This window comes from Medicago truncatula, chromosome 8 (assembly GCF_003473485.1).
Source record: "Medicago truncatula cultivar Jemalong A17 chromosome 8, MtrunA17r5.0-ANR, whole genome shotgun sequence".
Lineage (NCBI taxonomy): Eukaryota > Viridiplantae > Streptophyta > Magnoliopsida > Fabales > Fabaceae > Medicago > Medicago truncatula.
The window spans coordinates 8,601,725-8,625,539 of NC_053049.1; the positions used below are offsets into that span (position 1 = coordinate 8,601,725).

The window sequence follows — 23,815 nt, forward strand, 5'->3', positions numbered from 1 at the left end:
AGCATTAGATCAAAGGTAAACACTTTCATAATCCCATTGTGGTTTGATCAGTGTAGGAATAGTACTGTGTCAACACCTCATTCTTTGTGTACATATGGCATGACTCACTATTTCTCTAAAATGTTGAGCCATTGACAGCATTAGTGGATAATCTGAGTAGGCTACTATTATAAAACCGTGTCGATGGTCAAGACCGTAATTGCTGCGACTGCTGACTGCAGAACCCATTTTTGATGTTATGTGTTTATGATGAAATTATACTCCAACAAAACCCCAGAAGCCAAATTCTGAGATTCAAGAGGCGTGTATAACCTAATGTTCACATAGAGCATGTTCATAAATGCAGTACACAGGTTTTTTCATGTGTCGACTTAAAGTTTTGATGTATAAGTTTAGAGCAATTGTACAATCACACCGTGATTCCTATGCAATCCAAACACATACTTAGCTTATTATCCTTGTTGCAATGTTAGAGGATTTTTCTGACATCAATGTGATCATGTCTCAAAAGAACGTAAACTACTCTCTGTAAGCAAATCTTAACATATTGGTCACGTGGTTTCATGATATTTTAAAAGCGAATTGACATAGGTGTATGTGAAACTATGGCTGCATTTGTGTATGATTTGTAAACTGCAATAGTTACAAGAATAACATTACAATGTACAATATTCCAATAGGCTAACAATATATAAAGACCTTGTATTTTTTGGTTTAAGAACTTGCACTAAAGTATACAATATTCCAACTAATACCATACCTAAAACTATTTATCAACGGCAAGCTTTATACAAAGTAATAACTGCAGAAAGGCTACTCATTTAACATACTGGCCTAGGCCTTCTTGTGTGTGTAGCATGCTTTGTACATAGTGTCCCTCCAACTCAAGCGTGGCATTGAAACCTTTTCTTTTCTTTTCCTTCTTTCTGCAAATATTGAGGGGATTTATAGAATGTTGCCCTTTAAAGATTATGGAAGCAGGGTGAGAAGTGGGGGGGACCAAGATTATATGATAAAGTTGTCATGTGAGAGGATTCAATACATGATTAGGGGCACAATTGTATAAGCTGCAAACATCATCACAACAATGCTAAGCATTATTCCTTCAAAAAAAAAAAAAAAACAATGCTAAGCATTATTGGATAGTCTTGCTGAAATTCTTATAAATATATATTGTGTGAGATAACTTGGCTGTGGGGACATAAAAGATCGCCTAATCATATTGTGTGAGATAATGAATTATTTAGCTGATTATATCACCAGGTGAGCGTGGCTTTATGTGGGAAGCCACAAGCAGAAAGCGCATTGTGTCAATTAATTAATCATTTAGGGTGCCTTTTTCTCTTTTTTGTGTTCCGAAGCGGTAAACATCACTTGAAACTCACACACATACTGTAAAGTTTTGAATTCGAATCCTTATAAAAATATTTAATCTAACTAACAATATTGATATTGTCAGTTGAACTATGTCTTATGTGTTTTTCTCCTTTATTAATAAAGGATAGTTTATATACAGTTGAGTTGAATAAATTAATTACTAGCAAATAAATGATCATATAACATAATTGTAGGGCTAAGATAAAGCATGGGTGGTTTCGCTAAACTAGCAACCAAATTAATTTTCCTCCTAATAAACTCAATCTTGTAATAAGAAAATGATTAATAATTTGTACTAAAAGAGGAAGAAAAAAAATGATTGAATTCCCATACATTGCTTGAAATATCAAACGCTCTGTATACGCCTTCTTAATTCACAAGTAAACTTTTTTGAAGAAGTTCATAAGTAAACTAAAGAATTTTAAAAAAAATGGTGTATAGTTATTACAATAATTGTTGTCTATCATCACTAAAATTCGGATTATCAAAATCTTTCGTAAGAACTAGAGGGTTAAAAAAAATGACGTTTATTAGATTTTTTTTCTTTTCAAGATTAGATTGCAAATTCTATCACATAATCATGTGGAAAAAAAAAATAGCACCTCAGAGAGTTTATAAAATGTGGAAAGAATATCTTAATAATTACTATGCAGTCAATAGCACCTCCGAGAGTTTGTAAAATTCCTGGGAATCAACAATTATAACTTGAAACAAACACACTCTTAATAATTTAGTCAATAGTTTGACTTCTCACTACCAAAAAACAGTTTGATTTCTGATTGGTCCAGGCAAAAGATATTCAAAATCAAGTCCAACTATAAAATTGGAACTCAACTGGTCACAAAAACACACACACAAACCAAGACACAATGGTTTGTAATCAAAATTTGAAGAATGCTATCATAGCAATATTAGTTCCTCTTCCATCAATCATCTTCTATCTCACATTCCTCAACAACTATCACTCATCAATTTCCATCCCAAACAACCCTTCTTTTTTCTCAACTCTATGGACATGGTGCTATCACCACCCTCTTCTCTTTGCCAATGCTCTCTTCTTCTTCAATGTCAATATCATCTTCTGGCTCATTGGTCAAATCCAATCTAGTCACTGGGTACATACAAATCCAATCTTTCATCATATTAATTGCATTCGTCCCACTGACAGAGACACCTGACACAACTATGACACCGACACATTAACACTGATCATTACTTGAGAGAATCACATAATTGAATGTAATTACATCGGTGGCAGACTTGTCGGACATCAGACAAACACATATTAATTTGATATTTGATTAGAAGTGTCGTGCTGCTGCAGAGTACTAATGTGATTGAAAAATTTAAAATTTTGCTAATTTAAACGACCCAGTTGATTAAATGATTCAATTTTTAAATTTTGCTTTCTGAGTATGTATAAAGTTGACATTTTTATTGTTAGTGATGATGCAGTTGATTGATCCATATTGGACAGTGATTCCTGTGATGCTTGTTCATTACTATGCAACACACCCTTTGGCTCAATATGATTTGTGGAGGTCTAAGATTGTGATTTTGTTGACTTGGGTTTGGAGTATTAGACTCACTCATAATTACTTTAGACGTGAAAAATGGCAATGGGGTGCTAGAGAAGATTGGCGTTTCACTCAGATGAGTCAACAATATGGAAAACTTTGGTGGTGGGTTTCATTTTTTGCTGTTTACGTCTCTCAGCAGGTTGGTTTTTGGTTTACTTTAGCAACTTGAACATGTTTGATGAATTGTCTGTTTGGTTTAATTTTTGGATAAATAATCAATTTGGTCCCTGAAATTGTAGAACTGTATCAACATAATCTCATACATTAATAGTAATCCAAAGTGATCCTTGAAATTGCAAAATGCTAATCAAATCCGTTCCTTTGTTGGTAGTGATATGGACTAAAGTGACATTAAGTTGGTAATGTCGGAGATGCAAGTGAAAATAAGTGAATAATGTCTGGGATGCATTTGATATCAGATCAGATTATGAAAGAGGGACATATTTGATTGAAAATTTTACAATTTTAGGTCTTATTTTGAATTATATATAATTTGGAGGACTAAGTTCCTGCTTAGTGGGATTTGACATGTTCCGGTGTCCAACACCAACAGATTTGGTTACAGTTATTAATTATTTCTATTTTTTGGTGTTAAGGGGTGACCTTTAATAATGTGCTAATTATCTGTCTGCACATGACAAATTTTTTCGACGTAATACTTCCTCTGATATAAAATATAAGCAATAGTTAGTCAAAAAAAATTGATATATTTGGTTCAAAATTTGGTCCAAATACATCAATTTTCTTTGACTCAATTTTGCTTATATTTTGTAACAGATGGAGTGTTTGTGTTACAGTAAAAACAATTATACAATTAATAGATCCAGTCATATCTATAAAAAAATAAAACAGACTCTGTCAAATGCACTAAATTCACTTCTTGGCTCACTGAAAAGTAATGGCGATAAAAACATTTCATAGGATTTTGTGTGTAATCGACATTGTTATAACATTGTTAATCGTTCCCACATCTTTCACTGGAAGTTGTTTTAGAACAATTAATAACTAGTTTGTGTGTGCGCTCGCATGTGTGTGTGCACTTGCGTGCGTGCGTGCGTGCTCACGTGCGTTCCTGACTAATAATAAAAATAGACAACCAAGTTCAAATTTCACACACGTCACTCAAAATGGACGGCATGCCGATGCCTATGTGTTAGCGGTGTTTTTTATGTCTCTATCTGTATCAATGTTTTGTTGATTGTGTCTTCTGAATTTGAAATGCTACTTTTTTCTAACAATAAAATGGACATAGTTCTGTGAAGAATTGATTTCTGTAGGAGAGTTGTCTGAGACGTAGTTTAGACAATCTTGATAAAATTAATATCATTGTGCTATGGAAACTCACATTGAATTCGAAGATATGCTCACAAGAGTTGCTTTTTTCCATCTCTTAATCTTCTATATTTCCTTCTGTCAAAAAAAAGAAATCTATATTTCCTTTGTGTTAGGTCTGTTATTTTTCAGCAGCAGAATCATGTAAGCTTTTTGTTATTGTGAGTTGTTAGTCAGGAGAGTGAATTTGAATTGCAATGGAAATCAACACGGAATATTTTTCTGTTTTTTTTAAATCTTGTGATTTGTGCATTGAAAATGTTTTTTCTTTTGTTTTGTTGCAGATATTTTTGATTGGATTGTCCCTTCCTTTATATGTTGTGCACTTTGTCAACAAGCCTTTGAGTATCTTGGACTTGGTGGCTATTGTTGTTTGTTTAAGTGGCATTGTTATAGCATACTTTGCTGATACACAACTCCATGACTTTATGAGTAGAAACAACCAGCTGAAAGGCCTTGGTAAACCTGTAATCCCTGTACTTGACACTGGCCTATGGTATTACAGCCGGCGTCCGAATTACTTTGGTGAGACGCTGTGGTGGTGGGGACTGGTTGTGTTTGCATGGAACCTTGGACATGGATGGACCTTTATTGGAGCTTTGGTTAATACCTTTTGTTTGGCTTATGTGGCTAGGCTTGTGGAGGACAGAATGTTGAAACAAGAGAGTAGAGCAGAAGCTTTTAAGCTTTATCAGAAGACAACTTCAGCGTGGATACCTTGGTTCAAGTCATTTCCTTCGGATGTTAAAAATAAGAATGCTTGATGTTTTTCTTAATGCAATGTTTTTTTTTTTATTGTAGTAAAATTTTCATGTTTGTATCCTGCAGTGTTGTATTGTTTTCCTTGTTTATTTGATAGAATCATGATTTGTATGTGTTCTAGTATGTAACAGCGATACTTTAGACTGTGTACATGCGTTTGATTGTTCGACACATCCGACAAGACATTAACACATGTGGCAACATACAATTACTTTTATTTTCTTAAAATATTATATTTATTTACGTGTTTGTGTCGTGCCTGATGTTTGTGTATGTGTCAGTGTCTAGACATGTTGGTTGCATGATATATTTGTATACATTTTATCTATTCTATTCTATTCTATATATCTTTGAATTCTAAACTTAACTCATTCAAATGCTAGGATTGTGACCATGTTGTACTTCTAAGAAACTTTCTCCCACTATGAACAACTTGGCATCCTCTTTTATTCTATCATTAAAGAATTGATTAATTCTCAATTTTATACCTGTATATTTTATGCTTTTTTTTTTTTTGAAGAAAGTATATTTTATGCTAATTGATTTTTTTTTAACAAAGTCAAAATGGTATTATATAACCACAATATCAATTCTAAAAGTACAAGGCGTGCCTAAGAGACCACTAAAAAATGTACAAAGTGTAGTATTGTCGAAACATAAAACAAGAAGCAGTTAGCCAATGCCCAAACAAACTAAAGGGCTCGACCACCACCTCTGCGTATCAAAAACAAATTTGATTTTTTTTAGCTTTCAACCAACCTAAAGACAACAATTTAACCTTATCCAACAATTAGGGATGGGAGTTACAGCTCAAAATAAGCTCAATCCAAAGGGGTCTTAACATATCTGCAAAAATTATTCAAAAAATATATTTCAATGTTCTTAACATTTCTTATAATTCTTTGTCAAAAAAAAAAACATTTCTTATAATTCATTAAGCATAATTAAACCAATTTTAATTTAATAGGAACTAAATTTGCGTGCCGAAATTTTTTATAGGAAACAAAATATGTCACTTTTTTTTTATGATGGCTAATAACAAAAATGAGTATATTTATAAGAACTAAAAACTTATTTAACCCTATAAATAATAACATGCAAGTTATTTATGGGTCCTCTAAAAATTTTCTTCAACTTTTATTCCTTTAAAAGTTTTTTATCTTCACTTTTGGTCCTCCTTTAAGGTAAAACTATGTTGAATTCATATTTTTGATTAAAATTTTGCAAATTATAAGAACCTCTCTCAGTCCTCGTGAGCTTAGCTCAGTTTGTATGGACAATGCATAGTACATGCAAGGTTCAAGATTCAACCTCGGCCACCACCAAAAAAAAAAAAATAACCTCTCCCAAAAAACATTAGATTTTTTTTAATAAAACATGAATTTTTATTTTTTTTGGTGGTAAAAAAATTCAAATTTAATTTATACTTTGTCAAAAAAAATTAATTTATTTTGGGAATAATTTTTACAATAATCTACTCATTTCTGCACAATTTCATTAAAAATACAAAAATTAACTTTAAAACAGCGATAAAAAATAGTGATTGAAAATTTTGTATGGACTAAAAGTTGAAGAATAATTTTAGAAAAATTAAAATGAAAAATTGATATATTTAGAGGGACCAAAAGTATATTTAAACCTTTATTTTTTTTAAAGTGATTTTTCTTTTTAAAAAAATATAAACGGGACGACTTTTGACTCTAAGTCAATCCCTTCAAAGAACATACAAACCAAATTCACGACTTGTATGTATGCAGCGTGTCTTCAGTCTTCAGTCAAGTCTGGTTGGCGCACGCGTTACAGACTTACAGTACATTAATTTTTCCACTCATGGTTCTTGAACTTTATCATCATTAACCGAAACAATGACAGACAAGTCCCTAAGATATGTTCCTTGGAAGAAGTAGGAAAGTGAAAGGGAAAGTGATGAGGAAAATATGAAGAAAAAGTGGTTGATTATTTTAATATTACGTCGTTAGAATTTTTTGTGCAGTAAAAATTTAAAGATTTTCATTTTCTTATATATATATATATATATATATATATATATATATATATATAAGATAAACAGACCCTCAAACTCCAACTCAACAAGTTTAGATTTTAATTAGTATTAGCCACTTGAATTATCAAAACAGTGATGAATTTGAGTAAAAAATTTAATTTTGACACCAAGAGAGAAATGAGTTTGAATTTTATGATTTTGGTGATTATGGTATCATGGTTTTGGTCAATTCCTACTACTACATGTGCCTTGGCTGCAAAACAAGAAGAGAATCATAAACTGAGGTTTGATAAAAATGGTGAATTCAAGATATTACAAGTGGCAGATATGCACTATGCAAATGGAAAGAATACACTTTGCTTAAATGTCCTTCCTTCACAAAATGCTTCTTGTACTGACCTCAATACTACTGCTTTCATTCATAGGATGATCCTTGCTGAGAAGCCTAATCTTATTGTCTTCACTGGTATTCTTTAATATACTTGTTTAGTTTTTGGTTTCTAGTTATCTTTTATTCATAATTGTTTCTCCTTTTACCTTTTGTTTAATATAGTTTTTGGATTTTTGTTCATATGAGATAACCAATTTTGCAAATTTATTTTTTGGTATGACAGGAGATAACATCTATGGTCATGATTCCTCGGATTCGGCTAAATCGATGGACGCTGCATTTGCTCCTGCAATTGAATCAAACATTCCTTGGGTGGCTGTTTTAGGGAACCATGACCAAGAAGGATCACTCTCTAGGGAAGGTGTGATGAAATATATTGTTGGATTGAAAAACTCTTTATCTAAAGTCAATCCTCCAGAAGTACACATCATTGATGGTTTTGGGAACAATAACTTGGAGATCGGTGGTGTTCAAGGTACTGTCTTTGAAAATAAATCAGTTCTCAATCTATACTTTCTTGACAGTGGAGATTATTCCAAAGTTCCGACGATTCCTGGTTATGATTGGATCAAGCCCTCACAGCAACTTTGGTTTGAGCGAACGTCTGCTAATCTTCGGGTACTATCACATTAGCTTATACCAAATTATCTAGTTTCTCTTTATTGTTTAGTATCTGACTTCACTCTTTATTTATTCTGCAGAATGCATATATAAAAGGACCGGCGCCACAAAAAGAAGCTGCTCCTGGTCTTGCATACTTTCACATCCCCTTACCGGAATATGCAAGTCTTGATTCATCAAACATGACAGGTGTGAAAATGGAAACATATAGCGGTGATGGCATTAGTTCTGCGTCGGTGAACTCTGGTTTCTTCACAACCTTGGTCGGAGCAGGAGACGTGAAGGCCGTTTTCGTTGGCCACGATCACCTGAATGACTTCTGCGGCAAGCTAATGGATATACAACTTTGTTATGCTGGAGGGTTCGGATACCATGCTTATGGAAAGGCTGGATGGTCTCGGAGGGCAAGAGTGGTGGTAGCTAGCTTGGAGAAGACAGATAAAGGAAGCTGGGGAGCTGTCAAATCAATTAAATCATGGAAGCGCCTCGATGATCAGCATCTTACTGGAATTGATGGTGAGGTCCTATGGAGCAAGAGCACTCCCGGTAAGATATCATGTAATACTGCTTGGAGTATACTCTTTTTCATGTTCTTATAAAATTATGATTCTTTTAATCTTATGCTGTCCTTGGACTAATGGTCTAGTTTGGTTTTCATTACAGGAAGTAGTGGAAAAAAACAAATTGGTGGAAATTAAGAGTTTGAAAGAAATGCAGTGCAAGAGAAATATTGGTGTGTATTCACATTACATGATTACTTATACAGATTTTTATTCATAAAAATTGGAAACTCTAAATATACATATCATGTAATTTGAAACTGCAATAGAAGGCTGAAGATTACAAAGAAGAAATGAAGTTCATTAACTACTTAGGAGTATTGCATTAATTTGAAGTTTATATGTATCGCCTTAGAACCAAAAAGAATTTGAACAACTAAATCAGAATTGTTTTTTTGGCCTCAAGGGAGTAATCAAGTTAAATTAATTCAAGGGGAACTCTAATAATATTGATAGAAACATAAGACTGCAAAAGGATTCATCTAATTTTTTTTGGGTAAATCAAGATGTTTTTCACACATATTTCTGAAGACTAATTTCTTGAAGTAATTGAGATTCATTTTAATTGAAATATTTTAAAACACATTGTTTTAGACACAGTCACGTAATTAACAATTCATGTTGGTATGCGGTATAGGTTTGCGGTACGCGACATGAGACGAATTCTTATCATCTTAGCGATGTGTCTAAAACATATTTAAAGAATCCAACTATTTGTCATTTGTGTCATGCCATGCTTAACGGATTATTATCATTTTAGTTATCCTAAAATTCACCCTTATATATCTATTGTTAAACGTATAAGGGTGAATTTAAATATTATTGTCCTTAAAGTTATGAGATGAATATCTTTTTGGACGTTATTCCCTTGGTAGCAGCAATAGATAAAATCAGCTCAAACAATTCTAAAATAATAATAATGATATTTTATATAATCAAAGTTATATATAAAACTAAGTTAGAAGAAGAACAAACTATAGGATTACTCTCAACTAGTCACAAACACTCACTCTCACACAGTGGCGGATCTTGATATCATTTTTTGGAGGTGCCAAATATTTGTCGAATATATATTAAAACGTTTCAAACAATATACAATATTGTAAACTGGTGTGAAGGTGCAAATGTTTGATTGTAACATAAAGGATGCCGGTTCAATTCCTACTGGGAGATATTTTTAGTATAAAATATGAAGAATTCGGTAAAAAAAATATAGAAAAAGGGTGCCAAGGGATCAAACAACACAGGACCATTTACATAACCGCTGGAACAACAACACATTACTGTTAATATCATGCTCACACACAACATTAGATCAAAACCAAGACATAATGGTTTGTAATCAAGATTTGAAGAATACCGTCATTGCAAATAAATGATCATATAACATAATAGTAGGGCTAAGATAAAGTATGGATGGTTTTGCTAAACTAGCAACCAAATTAATTTTCCTCCTAATGAACTCAATCTTGTAATACGAAAATGTTAATAATTTGTACCAAAAGAGGAAGAAAAGAAAATGATTGATAATTCCTTTACATTGCCTAAAAATACCAAACACTCCATTTATGTTCATAAGTAAACGTAACAAAAGGATTAAATAAATAGTGTATAATTATTACGATAATTGTTGTATCATGGTCAAAATGAAAGAAATGGAGAAACTTCTTTGTGCTTATCTCTCCAAATGGAATAAATGGAGGGAAGAAGGTATATCATGCGCAATTACATCGATTATTTCATTTGTTCAAGATAACTGACATATATTTTCGACAAATGTTTTTTCATATTGTTGACTAAATGATTAAAAAATTCAAACATCTATAACTTATGTCACATTACGTTTATATAACAAGACTTGAATCCCCAATAAAAGAAATAAGATTCAAGTCATGAAAAATATGGTTAAAAGTCAAAAGAGAAGACCGTACCAACTTGTCTAGCCAAATCCTTCAACAGAGTTTCAATAAAGTTGATAAATAATTTGCCCTAAAAAATATCCTTTCAAACAATTTACAAATCCTAAGAGCATCTACAATGGTGAGGTCTTCACCATTTAAGACCTAGTACCTAATAGGTACTCCCATTGTGGGAAAATTTTTTTGGGGGTCTTCTAAAACATGAGGTCTAACTTAAGACCCCATCTTTAAGTGGTCCTCACACACTTTTTTATTAAAATAATATAATAGTGGTGGAATTTAAATGATTAAAAGTTAGTGGTGAGACCCATTTAGACTTTTTGTTAGAAGATCTCCATTGAGTGATCGAGTACCTATTAAATACTGTTATTATAAAATAATAAAAAAGTGATGTGTAGAAGTAAGACCCACTTAAACCCTTCAATTTGAGGATCTCCATTGTGGATGTTCTAAGACACTATTTTTTTTCCCACATGATTGTGTGATAGAACTTGCAAATCTAATTGTTGTCTTGGACATGAATGGACCTTTATTGGAGCTTTGGTAAATACCTTGTGTTTGGCTTATGTGACTAGGCTTGTGGAGGAGAGAATGTTGAAACAAGATATACTTTTACATAGTTGCATATTGATATCCAGTGAATGGCTAAATCCCCAACCTTGATATATTGGCATGAATGCTGATCAACATAATATCTTACACCCAAGTTAAGGAAATATATATTTCTTGGTCACCTAATCTTATTTATTGGCTAGTGAATAACCTGCAAATACCTATACTATCTATATTATTGTGGTCTGGCTTACTATTCATTCACAACGGACCAATGATTAGTATCACGGACAGAATAGGAATGGTAATTTATAAGACAGGTGGCAGATGGAAGCTAGTAAATAATAAAGGGTTGTCAAATATTAACAATGGGTACAACGTAACATGATACAGCTTTATTATATTATTGAACACAAATAATATTTTATCTCAAGAGGAAGAATTATATTATGAAATAGAGAAATGATATTTGAACATCCATTTGGTGATAATTTTTGGGACAATTTTCTCTCTCATACTCATATCATTTTTACTTTATCTCTCTATTGTTTTGGTTTCCATGCAAATACTTATTTTTTCTTTGTAAAATATGATTATCACATAAGTTATCAACCAAATAACCAAATTGGTTGTTCAACGGTGACTTTTCAATCCAATAACTATTTGTAAAACATCCTCACACGTAAGTGTATAGTTTTTAAATGCAATTAATTTTGTCTTACATTAATTACATATTTGTATTTTTTTTTATAAATTTGTTCGACATGGACTTTGAAATCATTCCTCTATCCTAATGCTAAATATTTCTTCTTTTTTTGAAGAAAACTTTTATATAATTCAAATGACTTGTTAATGAATCCCAACCTTACGGGGGATTTTACTATGGAGATTGATTGTTTTATAATAGTTATACTTAAATCCAAGTGACAAAAACTAGAGATGCATACTTGTGATGATAGGTGAATATTTTACTAAGATGATCAAACCAACTTCTCACTTTTGTTTATTATGGTACGTATCCATCAATATAAGTCATTTAAGTAAAAAATTATCTCACTTTATATGTTATTTTACGGTATGATAGCTCGTGAGAGGAATAGACACTTGTTGCATGATTATCATCACACAGTTCTAATTGCATTTTCAAACTTGCTTGAGTGTGCCTTTTGGGCATATCCACAGTAGCATGTTAACAAGAGTTAGAGGCGGGGCCGGACCTTGTGGTGTGCAAGGAGCTCAATGGAACTGAGCCTCCTCAAAGTATGAGCTTTAAAAAAAAAATTATAACTCAGTAGTACTACCCCACTAAAAAAAAATTATTTTCTTTCTCTCTGATACCACGCGTTTCATCACTATCACTCCATCATACTTTCATTTTCTTCTTCCCTGATTTGATTTCCTTTTCCTCTTATGTTGTCTTGTTTTAGGCCTATTCGAATTAGGTCATCTTGCTTTTGGTGTTAGGTGTGTGTTTTTTTGGGAGGGTGGTTTGAGTTTGAGGTTTCTTATGTATACGGTAGTGATTTTCACATTTGCGTGTATGCATATATACGATACCTTGTATTTATCTTTTAAAAAATTTAAATAGAACATTGTTCTTTTAAAAAAATTACGTTTTTATTTTATTAAGGATCTCTTTTGACTTACAGGATCGAACTTTCAGATTCGTAAGAACGGCCCTGGTTAGAGGCATAAGGCTCGAAATTTATTTAGAGTTTTATTACAATATATATAGTCCAAAAAAGTCATATATTGTTAAAGATGAAAATGAATATGCAAAGCATATTTCTTCAAAAAAAAAAAAATATGCAAAGCATATAAAAAAGATTCTTTTGATACCAAAATAAAAAAAATAAAAAAAAAAACACTTAAAATAGGAATTGGATTAGATGATGTTGATTTGGATGCAATCATGATCAATCTCTATCTTTAAATCGTTCGATCAAGATCAAATGATAAAAATCTTAAATTCAATGTTAAAATTTGAACAATCCGATCTTAATCGAAACAACATTAAACTAGCCAACTAATTGTCTTCATGAAGTTGTGACTGAAACTCAATCTCTTAAAAAACCATACAATCCAAATTCATGTCTTATATGCAGTGTTATCAGTCAAGTCCAGTTGTCACATGCATTACAGTACATTGAATTTTGCACCAATTAATCTGAACCTTATCATCAACTAAGACAAAGACATGTCCAAGATAAAAAGATTTCTTCCTTGTTCCTTGTTTTACAAAGCAATCATGTTTTGTCCTTTTTCTCTCCTCAATAAATAAAATCACTTTACTTTGCTTCTTTCACCACTATCATCATCATCCATATACATAGCCCACAAACCCCATTTCAACAAGTTTAGATTTTGATTAGTGTTAGCCGCTTGAATTACCAAAACAGTGATGAATTTGAGTAAAAAAATTGACTTTGACACCAAAAGAAAAATGGGTCTGAATTTCATGATTTTGGTGGTTATGGTTTCATGGTTTTGGTCAATTCCTACGACATGTGCCTTGACTGCAAAACAACAAAAGAGTCGTCAGAAGCTGAGGTTTGATCAAAATGGTGAATTCAAGATATTGCAGGTGGCAGATATGCACTATGCAAATGGAAAGACCACACTGTGTTTGGATGTACTTCCTTCTCAGAAGGCTTCTTGTACTGACCTCAATACTACTGCTTTCATTCATAGGATGATCCTTGCTGAGAAGCCTAATCTTATTGTCTTCACTGGTATTGTTCTTTCTTTTACCTCTTGCTTTTTATGTAATCTGAATATTGTTGTAACAATGAAACCCTAATTAATTGGCAGAACTGCGTAAACAAAGACCGTGTCTTATTGTCTTGCGATTTTAGTGTCTTTTATTTTTCTATTACTAGTTGGTGTTCTAACACATTGATTCATTCATTTTTATTGTGTTTCTTATATGTGTGGAAAAACCTATAACAATCATTTAGAATTGGAGGGAGTAGCATGATGTTCTACTAGTTACTTGTAAATGGATGGAAATGAAATGAATTGGAGTCGGCACTATAATGTTTTTGATATTTTTCATTTATTTAATCATCTTTGGTACATCTAAGCAAATTGCAGTTACAAGTTTTTTTTATTGTTGATAACCAATTTTACAAATTTATTTCTGGTATGACAGGAGATAATATCTATGGCTATGATTCCTCGGATTCGGCTAAATCGATGAACGCTGCATTTGCTCCTGCAATTGAATCAAACATTCCTTGGGTGGCTGTTTTAGGGAACCATGACCAAGAAGGATCACTCTCTAGGGAAGGTGTGATGAAATATATTGTTGGATTGAAAAACTCTTTATCTAAAGTCAATCCTCCAGAAGTACACATCATTGATGGTTTTGGGAACAATAACTTGGAGATCGGTGGTGTTCAAGGTACTGTCTTTGAAAATAAATCAGTTCTCAATCTATACTTTCTTGATAGTGGAGATTATTCCAAAGTTCCGACGATTCCTGGTTATGATTGGATCAAGCCCTCACAGCAACTTTGGTTCGAGCGAACGTCTGCGAAGCTTCGGGTACTGTCTCATCTGTTAATTATCTTATCTAGCTATATTTTACTTACAATACATGAGTCCAAAGACTAGCTTAAACCAAATATTTAGTTTTTCTTTATTGTTTAGTATCTGCTTACCATTGGAATTTTCTTTAGATCCTTAGGGTCTGTTTGAAACAACTTAAGTAAGCGCTTATCATATAAGTGCTATGTATAAGTTATTTAGCAAAAGATAAAAAAGTCAAATTATTCATATAATTATAAGCTATAAGCTGTTTTCATACGCTATCTTGGAGAGCTTATGAAAATAAGCTGCAAATAGCTTATGGACATGTTATAAGTTGCAGCTACAAACTCTCTTAAACAATCTCACAAATAAGTTCTTGTGTCAGCATATAATCTCAAATAAGTCAATTCAAACAGACCCTAATTTAATTCAAACAGACCCTATATTTTTCCATTGTTATATATTAAAATTAATGTTGAGCACTTGACTCTTTATTTGATCTGCAGAAAGCATACATAAAAGGACCAGCGCCTCAGAAAGAAGCTGCTCCTGGTCTTGCATACTTTCACATCCCCTTGCCGGAATATACAAGTTTTGATTCATCAAACATGACAGGTGTGAAAATGGAAACGGATGGCGGTGATGGCATTAGTTCTGCTTCAGTGAACTCTGGTTTCTTCACAACCTTGGTTGGAGCAGGAGACGTGAAGGCCGTTTTCGTTGGCCACGATCACCTGAATGACTTCTGCGGCAAGCTAATGGATATACAACTTTGTTATGCTGGAGGGTTCGGATACCATGCTTATGGAAAGGCTGGATGGTCTCGGAGGGCAAGAGTGGTGGTAGCTAGCTTGGAGAAGACAGATAAAGGAAGCTGGGGAGCTGTCAAATCAATTAAATCATGGAAGCGCCTCGATGATCAGCATCTTACTGGAATTGATGGTGAGGTCCTATGGAGCAAGAGCACTTCCGGTAAGATATGATGTAATGCTTGGTGTATACTCTTTTGCATGTATTAAATTATTCTACATATTGAAAGGGATGAAATCTATCTATTTTTATAATTTATCTATAGGAAATTCCTTTTGGACATAAACAAAATCCTTTTGCAACTATGCAATGACTATGTAAAATAGTTTTACACATGCATCCAATCAAATATAATAGCGGTGTCATATGTGATAATATTATTTCCTAAAAGACCAAAACAAATATCCACATTGTGAGAAACGATTTGATCATGCGTAAAACTTGTTTACATTGTTGGTGCATAGTAATTAACTTCTAAACAAAATATGACATGAAAATAATAGTTAGGGGAAGAAATAATTTACGCAGTGAACTGTAAACTATATTTGGGGTATATATTTGCTGACCAATATCACAAATAAAAATCATAAGGATTTAAACTCAAGACAAGAGAACAAGTAGATACAGAAGAATGTTGCTCAACTCGACGCTTTCAAGGAAATTAGAAGAGAAACATTAAAAGTATTATCTGAGTTTAAAAGTGTGTTACCGCAGTTGAGTAAACCATAATTGGAATACGATGAATGTAGAGATACTGAGGTTTCTTTAGATTCTGAAATGCTTTATTTGAAGGCTCAGATGGTGTTAAAACGGGAAGCGAAGAGCTGAATCATCAATTTGCAAGTTCAAAATCACAAATGTGGTCTGTAAAATGAAGTTCATGAATTGCAAGGGAAGGTTCTTTCAAGGTAGGATAAGAACGAACAATCACTATATGATTGTAATTTCTTTTGAGAAAATCTTCCATGGAAGTTTTATATTCTAAAGAAACTTGCACATATACACAAACAATGGATCTAATCTCCATTTTGGTTTGTATTATTTATTGAAGGCATTAGTGACATTTATGTTACATGATTGTTTTTTTTGTGTTATGACATGATCTTTTTAATCTTATGTTGTCCCTGGATTAATGGTCTAATTTGGTTTTCATTACAGGAAGCAGTGGCAAAAAAGAAATTGGTGGAAATTAAGAATTTGAAAGGGATGCAGGCAAGTGTTGGTGTATCCATATGATTACTTATTTTGGAATTTGTAATGAGTTTCTATACAAATTTTTATTCATGGAAATTGGAAACTCTGATATACATATCATATGTAATTTGAAACTGCAATGGAAGGCTGAAAATTACAAAGAAGGAATGAAGTTCGTTACTGAGGTGTGAGATTATATGCATATGAAATTGCATACTTCATACCCTACTTATAAGATGATTTCATTAATTTGAAGTTTATATGTATTGCCTTGGAACCAAAAAGAATTCATATTGCATGAATATTTTGCTATGTGATGATTATGAACTCAAAGCCTTTTTGCCTGCACAATTTCTGAATACAAGTGCACATTTATTATTTATAGCTGATTTTAACTACTAAATCAGAAAGTAGTTTTTGGCCTTATACAGAAATCAAGGGAGTATTCAAGTTAAATTAATTCAAGGGGAAATCTAATAACAATGAAAAAAACACAAGACTGCAAAAGGATTCTTGTTATTTTTTGTTGGTAAGTCTAGATTTTTCCACACATAGTTGTGTAGACTAATTTCACAAAGTAATTGAGATTCATTCTAAGAATTGATATGTTTTAACACACATTCTTTTAGACTCATCACATCGCTAAAAGATTGAACTCGCGACCACATATTTAAGGAACTCGACTATTTAACAGATTCTTGTCGTGTTAGTTATCCTAAAAATTCACCCTTATATATCTATTGCTAAACGTAGGAGCCAGATTCATCTATGTTATGTTACCTTATGTTTATTGTCACATATTTATCTGTGTCCTTAAAGTTATGAGATGAACATCTTTTTGAATGAAGATTTAGCAGGTTATAATACAATCTATTATTCCCTATATTAGTTTCCCATTAGATGTTATTTCAGTCCTTTATATCATCCATGCAAAAACGTAACTAGTTACTTCCTGGATTTACATTCAAAACATCTAAACTTAAAGAGGTATTTATACATTGAACCATCAACCTGTGCATCACATAGAAGTAGTAGGTAGCCATTTTACAACCTTTCACCAACATAAACACTCCTCCCTAAAAAAACATGTAAGCCTTACTACTTAGTAAAACAGGTTCACCATTGTTTCTTCAAGGCTTACAACCTCATAGTTGTCCTTCCTAGCTCTTCTCACTTGGGAGTGAAAGCCTGTAGTAGCAATAATATATAAAATCAGCTCAAACAATTCTAAAATAATAATAATATTTTATATATTCACAGTTATAAAACTAAGTTAGAAGAAGAACAAACTACGGATTTCTTTTCTTTGTAGTAAAGTGTAGAGTTCAGCTGAAAGATAATGAAAGTCTGATGATGAAGGACTGTTTTAGTGTGGAATCAAACTCGAGTATTACTCAAACGATTTTATCTTAACTAAAACGCATCAACCACCTGGTTTCAGTTAGGACTGTTTAAAAACAAAAAGGAAACAAAAACTGAACCAAACCGTTGAAAAAGACCTTGAAAAATCAAACTGTGACTTACAGTTTACAAACAGAACCAGTTCGGTTTAGCTTGACTCAGTTCATGAACTATCTGTCACAATTCGGTTTTTTACGGAGAGTTTATGTTTGGTTCAAGTTAATAATAGTAATTTAGTACAGTTCGGTTCACAAAGAATCCAGTATTGAAAAAGTACAGTTTGGTTTTCTATCGAGGTAGTTCAGGTTCGGTTCAGAACCACATAACTGGTGAACCAAACCATTATAGTAGTTTGGTTCAGGACGAACAATTAGTGGTTTAGCTCAGTTTTACCAAACTGTTGGAATGGTTCAGTTCGGTTTTCTTCCTAAATCAAACTATTAGAATATAAAATAGGAGGTGTTGATGAAACTTACAGCGAAAATAGTAGCATGACCAGGATCAGCAAGGTGAGCAAAAAGGTTATCAATAGGACCAGTGCCGGTGTAAATGTGCTGGAACCAAGCTCCCATCACAGCCAACATAGCCAATCTCCCATTCTTAATTTCCTTTGTTCTCAACTCCTTAAGCTTCTGAGGAGAACCACTTCCCCAACCAAGTGGATCAAACCAAAGTCCACCCGGGTATCCTACATCAGTTCCTGTGAGCTTGTTGTTTGGAAAGATAGGGTCAGTGTTGACACAACCTGGATTGAGGATGTCAGCCCACCTTCTACCCTCGGCCCAACCGATGAAAATGAGCTCAACTATGAAGAGTGTGGTGGTGTCTGTGAAATACTCTTGCTCTCCAGCAGTGTACCATGAAGGTGTGTTCAAGATACCAATCTTTGTTAGGAATTCTGGGATGAAAATTCCTGCTGCTCCCAACATTGCCCATCTGCAGTGCACAAGCTCGGCTTGAACATTCCATTTCAGACTCTCTGGATCAGAGGCTGTTGAATCACAACCAAAACTTTGATTAATATTATGGTCGTTTGTATTCCCAGCAAGGATAATAAGACCACCGTTGTCTCTAAATACATGACCATGTTGACGAAATCAAGAAAAATTAAGAAAGTTCGTAGTAATATTAAACTTATTAATAGTTGTTTGTTATTGATTTACAAGTTTACTCTTTAGAAGAGAAAATTGGTTTATGTTTCCATCTTACTATTTTGAAAATAATCTTATAAAAAGGAGCAATGAAAAAACTCAAGAGGATTTTATATTTAGGGATGAAGTTAGTAATGTGTACTACTTGATCAAATATTCGAACTTGGATTTTCTACGGTAGTAAAAGGCCAAAGTTGACACAGTGTTGCGCAACATGAACCATCTAATCCAAATCAGACAACTTACATTCTGAGGTTAAATTTTGAATCCCGTTTTCTCGTCTCAGAATAAAACTCGTCTAATCAAGATCGGACAAGTCAGACTATGTAAGTGGAACAACTGCATGGTAGATTTTATTTTACTATTGCTTTCAATCCGATTCAGTGACAAAAAAATTTGTGTAATAATTAAACTTACAAAGTCCAAGAGGATCAAAACCAAAATCTCCTGGGAGACTGCCATCTAGCCATGGAGGAGGGGTGCTTCCTGGGAACCACAAAGGTCTATCAGGCTCAGCTGCTGCACACACTGTTGTGGTAGATCTCACTCTAACTGGTGCTGCAATGTTGCTGTTCACCTTCAGTTTCCTTCCAAGAAAAGCTTTTGAGGTTCCCATGGGTGATCCATTCTTCTGAGAACTGCATGCAATTTCAAATATACATATATATTTTTCATACTTTGTTTAGTATACTTTACTACTAGCTTGAATTTCAATGAATGATTAATGCACGAAATGTTTCATATAATGTTCACATTATTGCTACATATGTCACTGCAAAAAACTGTGATGATGTGATATAGTGACCAATTTAACGATCCACTTAGACGCGTTTTTTAAATGGATCTCTAAGTCGATCACAAAGTCATTTAATAATTGACTTAGAGATCCATTTAAAAAATCAGTAGCTAAACCTATCACTAGAGTCAGACACTGAAATATTTCGATCACTAAATTTTTAGTTAGTGTGTAATAACATGTGCATGCAAGTAATTAGTGTTTGTAGAGACTTGCCTTGGAGAGATGGCAACAGCTGCAATGGCAGAAGAAGCACAAGCAGAAGCCATGATACTGTTCTTGCCCTCAAGGGATAAAAGTGAGTAAGTTTTGTGAGTTTTGGTTATGAGAATGATTGGTTGGTGAATATGAAAGAAAATATGCTAATTTTGTTAATGTATGCAATGTTTCTTATCCTTAAGGATAGGTGTGTGAATTTGATACTAGATAATGTGTTGCCATGTGGCATGAAGAATCTAATTGGATAGGTTTGCATGAAAAATCAGAATCTTGTGGTTTACATTTGTCAGAACAAGTATATGTGGCTTACATTGGCACTCTCATTGGTACCACAAAAGGTGAGATTCTTGTGTTAGGTAAAAATGGAAGGAACCAAGTGGTGGGAAATCATAGCTGGATGTAAATTCTCTCTAACATCCCTAACCAATGGGGTTTGGATAGTGTGATTTGAGATAACGATTAAAGAAGTTGAAAGTTTGAGTTTAAATCAAAGCGAAGAAGAAGAAATATTAATCTAAAAACTAATTATTAAAAGGCTAAATTGTATTTTTGGTCCCCTAACTATTTAGGTAGTATCGTTTTGGTCCCTTAATTAAAATTCAATTTATTTTGGTCCCTTAACTTTCATTTGTTACATATTTTGGTTATTTCCGTTAGTTTTAATTCAAAAACGTTAGGTTTTCTTCATTTTCTTCTGGAATTTTTCTAGGATTCTTGTTGTTGAAGGTTGATGGAGATGATATGAAGATGAAAAAGAGGAGAAAAAGATGAAGAAAACATAACGTTTTTGAATTAAAACTAACGGAAAGTACCAAAATGTGTAACGGAGAGAAGTTAAGGGAGCAAAATAAATCAAATTTTAATTAAAGGACCAAAACAATATTACCTAAATAGTTAAGGGACCAAAAATGCAATTTAACCTTATTAAAATTAACCGTGTTAAATGAAAACAAACCTAAATAACACCAATTATCAACAAATTAGCAATTTGAGTATTTTAGTCTACTCTATTTTGTTTTTTGAGAGGTTAGTCTACTCTCTTTGTTTGTTTAATTTTTTTAACGATAGTGTAGTAGCTTATTCAACAATTTTTAAAAAGAGTGAACCATCAATTTAGTCTCTGAATTTTTACGAGTCGGTCAAATTCGTTCCTCAATTATGCGAAATATCATTTAATTCTTGAATTTATCAGACGTCCATCAAAAGGGTCCCTCCGTCCAAGTGCTCCGTTAGCCATGCTGACATGTCGCCCTGCATGCAATGTTGTCTTGTACACGTGGCAAGAAGGAAGCCACATGTTCAAGGACTAATTTGATTGAATTGGAAAAAGTTCACTTTTCACTTTTCAATTTATTTTTTTCCTTGCTTTTTCCATTTTGCCCCTGCATTACATATTTCTCCTTCACATTTCAGTCAGAAACATCAAAAACATCATTGACTCTTCTCCTTCCCGCTAAAACTTTCTCCATTCTCACCCCTCCAAAATCATCATCATCTCCGCAATTCTGACATTTTTGAAGTTCCTGTGTTCGACTGTGATCAAAGGTAACGCCTTTCATTTTGTTTATCAAGATTCAGTGTTCGTTTTGACCCTGTTTTTATCCGTTTTTTGGTTTTAAGTTTTGATCATTTTGTTTATTTTGTTTCTGTGATCGTTGATGCTTGCATTGTTCTTTGTTTGTGTTTGTTGCGTTTTTGAGACAGTTGGTTTGATTATTCGTTTTTAGGGTTTTGGGTTAAGTTGTAAAAATTTAAAAATTTGATTTTTTTTTTCTTTCTGGTTGGTTACTAAAATTGATTAACATTTAACTTTGTAATGAAGGAAATTACACGTTTGTATTTTGTTGTTGTTTTGTTTGTGATTAAAACCAAGCTAGCCGAAATCTGTAGGATGGAAGATCATATCACACTAATACTGCATCATGGTGGTGATTTAGTGCGAAATGAGAATCGGAGGCTGCAATACGAATATATGCAGTTTCAGACTTATGACTTATTACCTATGACTTTTGCCTATGTAATATTTCAGTTTCAATTTATGTGTTCTGTAATTTCAAGGATCAATTTGATATATGATTAAAATATTCAAGGACTTATTTTAGGGTTTTTAATATGACGTAGGGATGTATTTGAAGGTTACATTTTTTAATCATCTTCAACCTCTTTTCATAACCATTAAACTTGCAGCTTGAAGATGAAGCTCGACTCTTAACAGTTTTTCCCATATTTCCATCCCCCATCATTTCAGATTCAATTTCAATAGTTTTGCTTCAAGAAATTTTGTGGATTTTGGCTTTCAGATTCAATACGAAAAAATTAGGGTTTCAAGTTTTTTGAATTGGGGAAGAACTAGAACTGGACCACTTATTATTGGGGAAGACAGAGCCGTTGGGGAAGAAAAGAGCTGTTTGGGAAGAAACCAAAAAAAATTCTGCAAATCAATCAATTTAGTCCTTCGAAATTTTTGTTATTATCGACCAAATTAGTCCCTACCTACGTGGTGTATGACATGTGAGAGGTTAATGACCACATCAGCCCCGTTAACGCCCCATTTGAACAGAAGGATTAAATTGATTGACAATTAACAAATTCTGGGATTAAATTGATATTTCGCATAGTTGAGACGAATTTGACCGACCCGTAAATATTCAGGGATGAAGTTAATAATTCACTCTTTTAAAAAAGTTATCCAAATAAATGTTGAAGGATTTTTTTTAGAGGAATAAGTGTTGAAGAATGTAACCCCGTGAATTTGGGTGGAATCTTTTGCAAGGTAAATCAAACTCCATGAGTGATCTAGTTTTATATATAAAATTAGGGGTTATAAAATTATTTCATCTTAATATTAGTTAATTAGTTGATTGATTAAAAACTTTCTAGATTTGGTTTATTAGATTTTAGATTAATCATGTCCAAATAAGTAGTGGTGTTCAAATTCAAATCGATCCAAATTAAAATCGTAAACCGATTTTAAAAAATCGAAAACTGCACAAAATCGAATATTATTGGATGTGTTTGGATGATATTTTGTGAAAACCGCTCGGATTGGATCATATTTTAGATTAATTTTTCAAAACCGACTCAAACCGAACCGAACTGCATACAAATATTTTAATACATATTTTCATTTTTATAAGTATAATATATTATAGAGTTTTTCTACTTGCACCCTAGTTAATCATGGTTGCACCCTAAAATGACAAGATTATCCTTTCATAAAATTTGATTTTCAAAAAGTCTATTCCTTCTTTTTTGGTTACACCCCAAAACCCTTATTCCAAAACCATAATTCTCCAATCGATCGATTGTGTTCTGCGAAGATTTTCAAAACCATACTTTCTCACGTCCATTCATGATTTCAAAGAAAATTCGAAGCAAATCAGGTTAGCAAGTGTTGTTCTTCAATCGATTGTGTTTTTCTTGTTATGGGTTCTCAGTTCTGATTTTGTGTTTTCCTTGTTCTGCGATTCACAGTTCTGCGATTTTGTAAACTCAGTTTAAGTAGGTTCATGTAAACTCAATTTAAGTAGGTTCATGTAAACTCAGTTTAAGTAGGTTCATGTTAACTCAATTTAAGTAGGTTCATGTAAACTCAGTTTAAGTAGGTTCATGTA

General features: G+C 32.9%; 3 protein-coding genes across 7 annotated transcripts; 2 read left to right on the forward strand and 1 right to left on the reverse strand.

Moving 5' to 3' along the window:
- Positions 1 to 2,198: 2,198 nt before the first annotated feature.
- Positions 2,199 to 5,244, forward strand: LOC25500578 (uncharacterized protein C594.04c). The gene is made up of 3 exons (XM_013589050.3): positions 2,199 to 2,492; positions 2,833 to 3,096; positions 4,574 to 5,244. Exons 1-3 carry the CDS (start codon positions 2,247 to 2,249, stop codon positions 5,051 to 5,053), a joined length of 990 nt encoding a protein of 329 aa, XP_013444504.1. The 5' UTR covers positions 2,199 to 2,246; the 3' UTR covers positions 5,054 to 5,244.
- Positions 5,245 to 7,110: 1,866 nt separating this feature from the next.
- Positions 7,111 to 17,016, forward strand: LOC25500580 (probable inactive purple acid phosphatase 29). 5 transcript variants are annotated; one of them, XM_039828841.1, is made up of 5 exons: positions 7,111 to 7,522; positions 7,671 to 8,065; positions 8,149 to 8,614; positions 16,239 to 16,348; positions 16,599 to 17,016. In XM_039828841.1, exons 1-4 carry the CDS (start codon positions 7,192 to 7,194, stop codon positions 16,313 to 16,315), a joined length of 1,269 nt encoding a protein of 422 aa, XP_039684775.1. In that variant the 5' UTR covers positions 7,111 to 7,191; the 3' UTR covers positions 16,316 to 16,348; positions 16,599 to 17,016. The 5 variants fall into 5 exon arrangements, with proteins under 5 accessions (XP_039684775.1, XP_013444505.1, XP_013444507.2 ...); XM_013589053.3 differs by lacking the exons at positions 7,111 to 7,522; positions 7,671 to 8,065; positions 8,149 to 8,614 and adding exons at positions 13,191 to 13,831; positions 14,251 to 14,645; positions 15,137 to 15,602 and having other exon boundaries at positions 16,233 to 16,348; positions 16,599 to 16,985; XM_013589054.3 differs by lacking the exons at positions 7,111 to 7,522; positions 7,671 to 8,065; positions 8,149 to 8,614 and adding exons at positions 13,191 to 13,831; positions 14,251 to 14,645; positions 15,137 to 15,602 and having other exon boundaries at positions 16,599 to 16,985.
- Positions 17,017 to 17,555: 539 nt separating this feature from the next.
- LOC25500581 (chlorophyll a-b binding protein 7, chloroplastic) lies at positions 17,556 to 20,380 on the reverse strand. Its single transcript, XM_013589055.3, has 4 exons — positions 20,199 to 20,380; positions 19,604 to 19,824; positions 18,512 to 19,026; positions 17,556 to 17,822 (listed from the first exon to the last, which is right to left on the reverse strand). The coding sequence occupies exons 1-4, from the start codon at positions 20,249 to 20,251 to the stop codon at positions 17,805 to 17,807; spliced, it is 807 nt and encodes a 268-aa protein (XP_013444509.1). The 5' UTR covers positions 20,252 to 20,380; the 3' UTR covers positions 17,556 to 17,804.
- Between the last annotated feature and the right edge of the window lie 3,435 nt (positions 20,381 to 23,815).

Excerpts from the sequence above, each read along its gene's own strand:
- LOC25500580 (XM_013589053.3), top strand. The coding sequence starts at position 13,501 with ATGAATTTGAGTAAAAAAATTGACTTTGACACCAAAAGAAAAATGGGT. Across the intron at positions 13,832-14,250 it reads TAATCTTATTGTCTTCACTG|GAGATAATATCTATGGCTAT; the intron begins GTATTGTTCTTT and ends CTGGTATGACAG. Across the intron at positions 14,646-15,136 it reads GAACGTCTGCGAAGCTTCGG|AAAGCATACATAAAAGGACC; the intron begins GTACTGTCTCAT and ends TTTGATCTGCAG.
- LOC25500578 (XM_013589050.3), top strand. The coding sequence starts at position 2,247 with ATGGTTTGTAATCAAAATTTGAAGAATGCTATCATAGCAATATTAGTT. Across the intron at positions 2,493-2,832 it reads AAATCCAATCTAGTCACTGG|TTGATTGATCCATATTGGAC; the intron begins GTACATACAAAT and ends GTGATGATGCAG. Across the intron at positions 3,097-4,573 it reads CTGTTTACGTCTCTCAGCAG|ATATTTTTGATTGGATTGTC; the intron begins GTTGGTTTTTGG and ends GTTTTGTTGCAG.
- LOC25500581 (XM_013589055.3), bottom strand. The coding sequence starts at position 20,251 with ATGGCTTCTGCTTGTGCTTCTTCTGCCATTGCAGCTGTTGCCATCTCT. Across the intron at positions 19,825-20,198 it reads GCTGTTGCCATCTCTCCAAG|TTCTCAGAAGAATGGATCAC; the intron begins GCAAGTCTCTAC and ends AATTGCATGCAG. Across the intron at positions 19,027-19,603 it reads TTTTGATCCTCTTGGACTTT|CCTCTGATCCAGAGAGTCTG; the intron begins GTAAGTTTAATT and ends GTGATTCAACAG.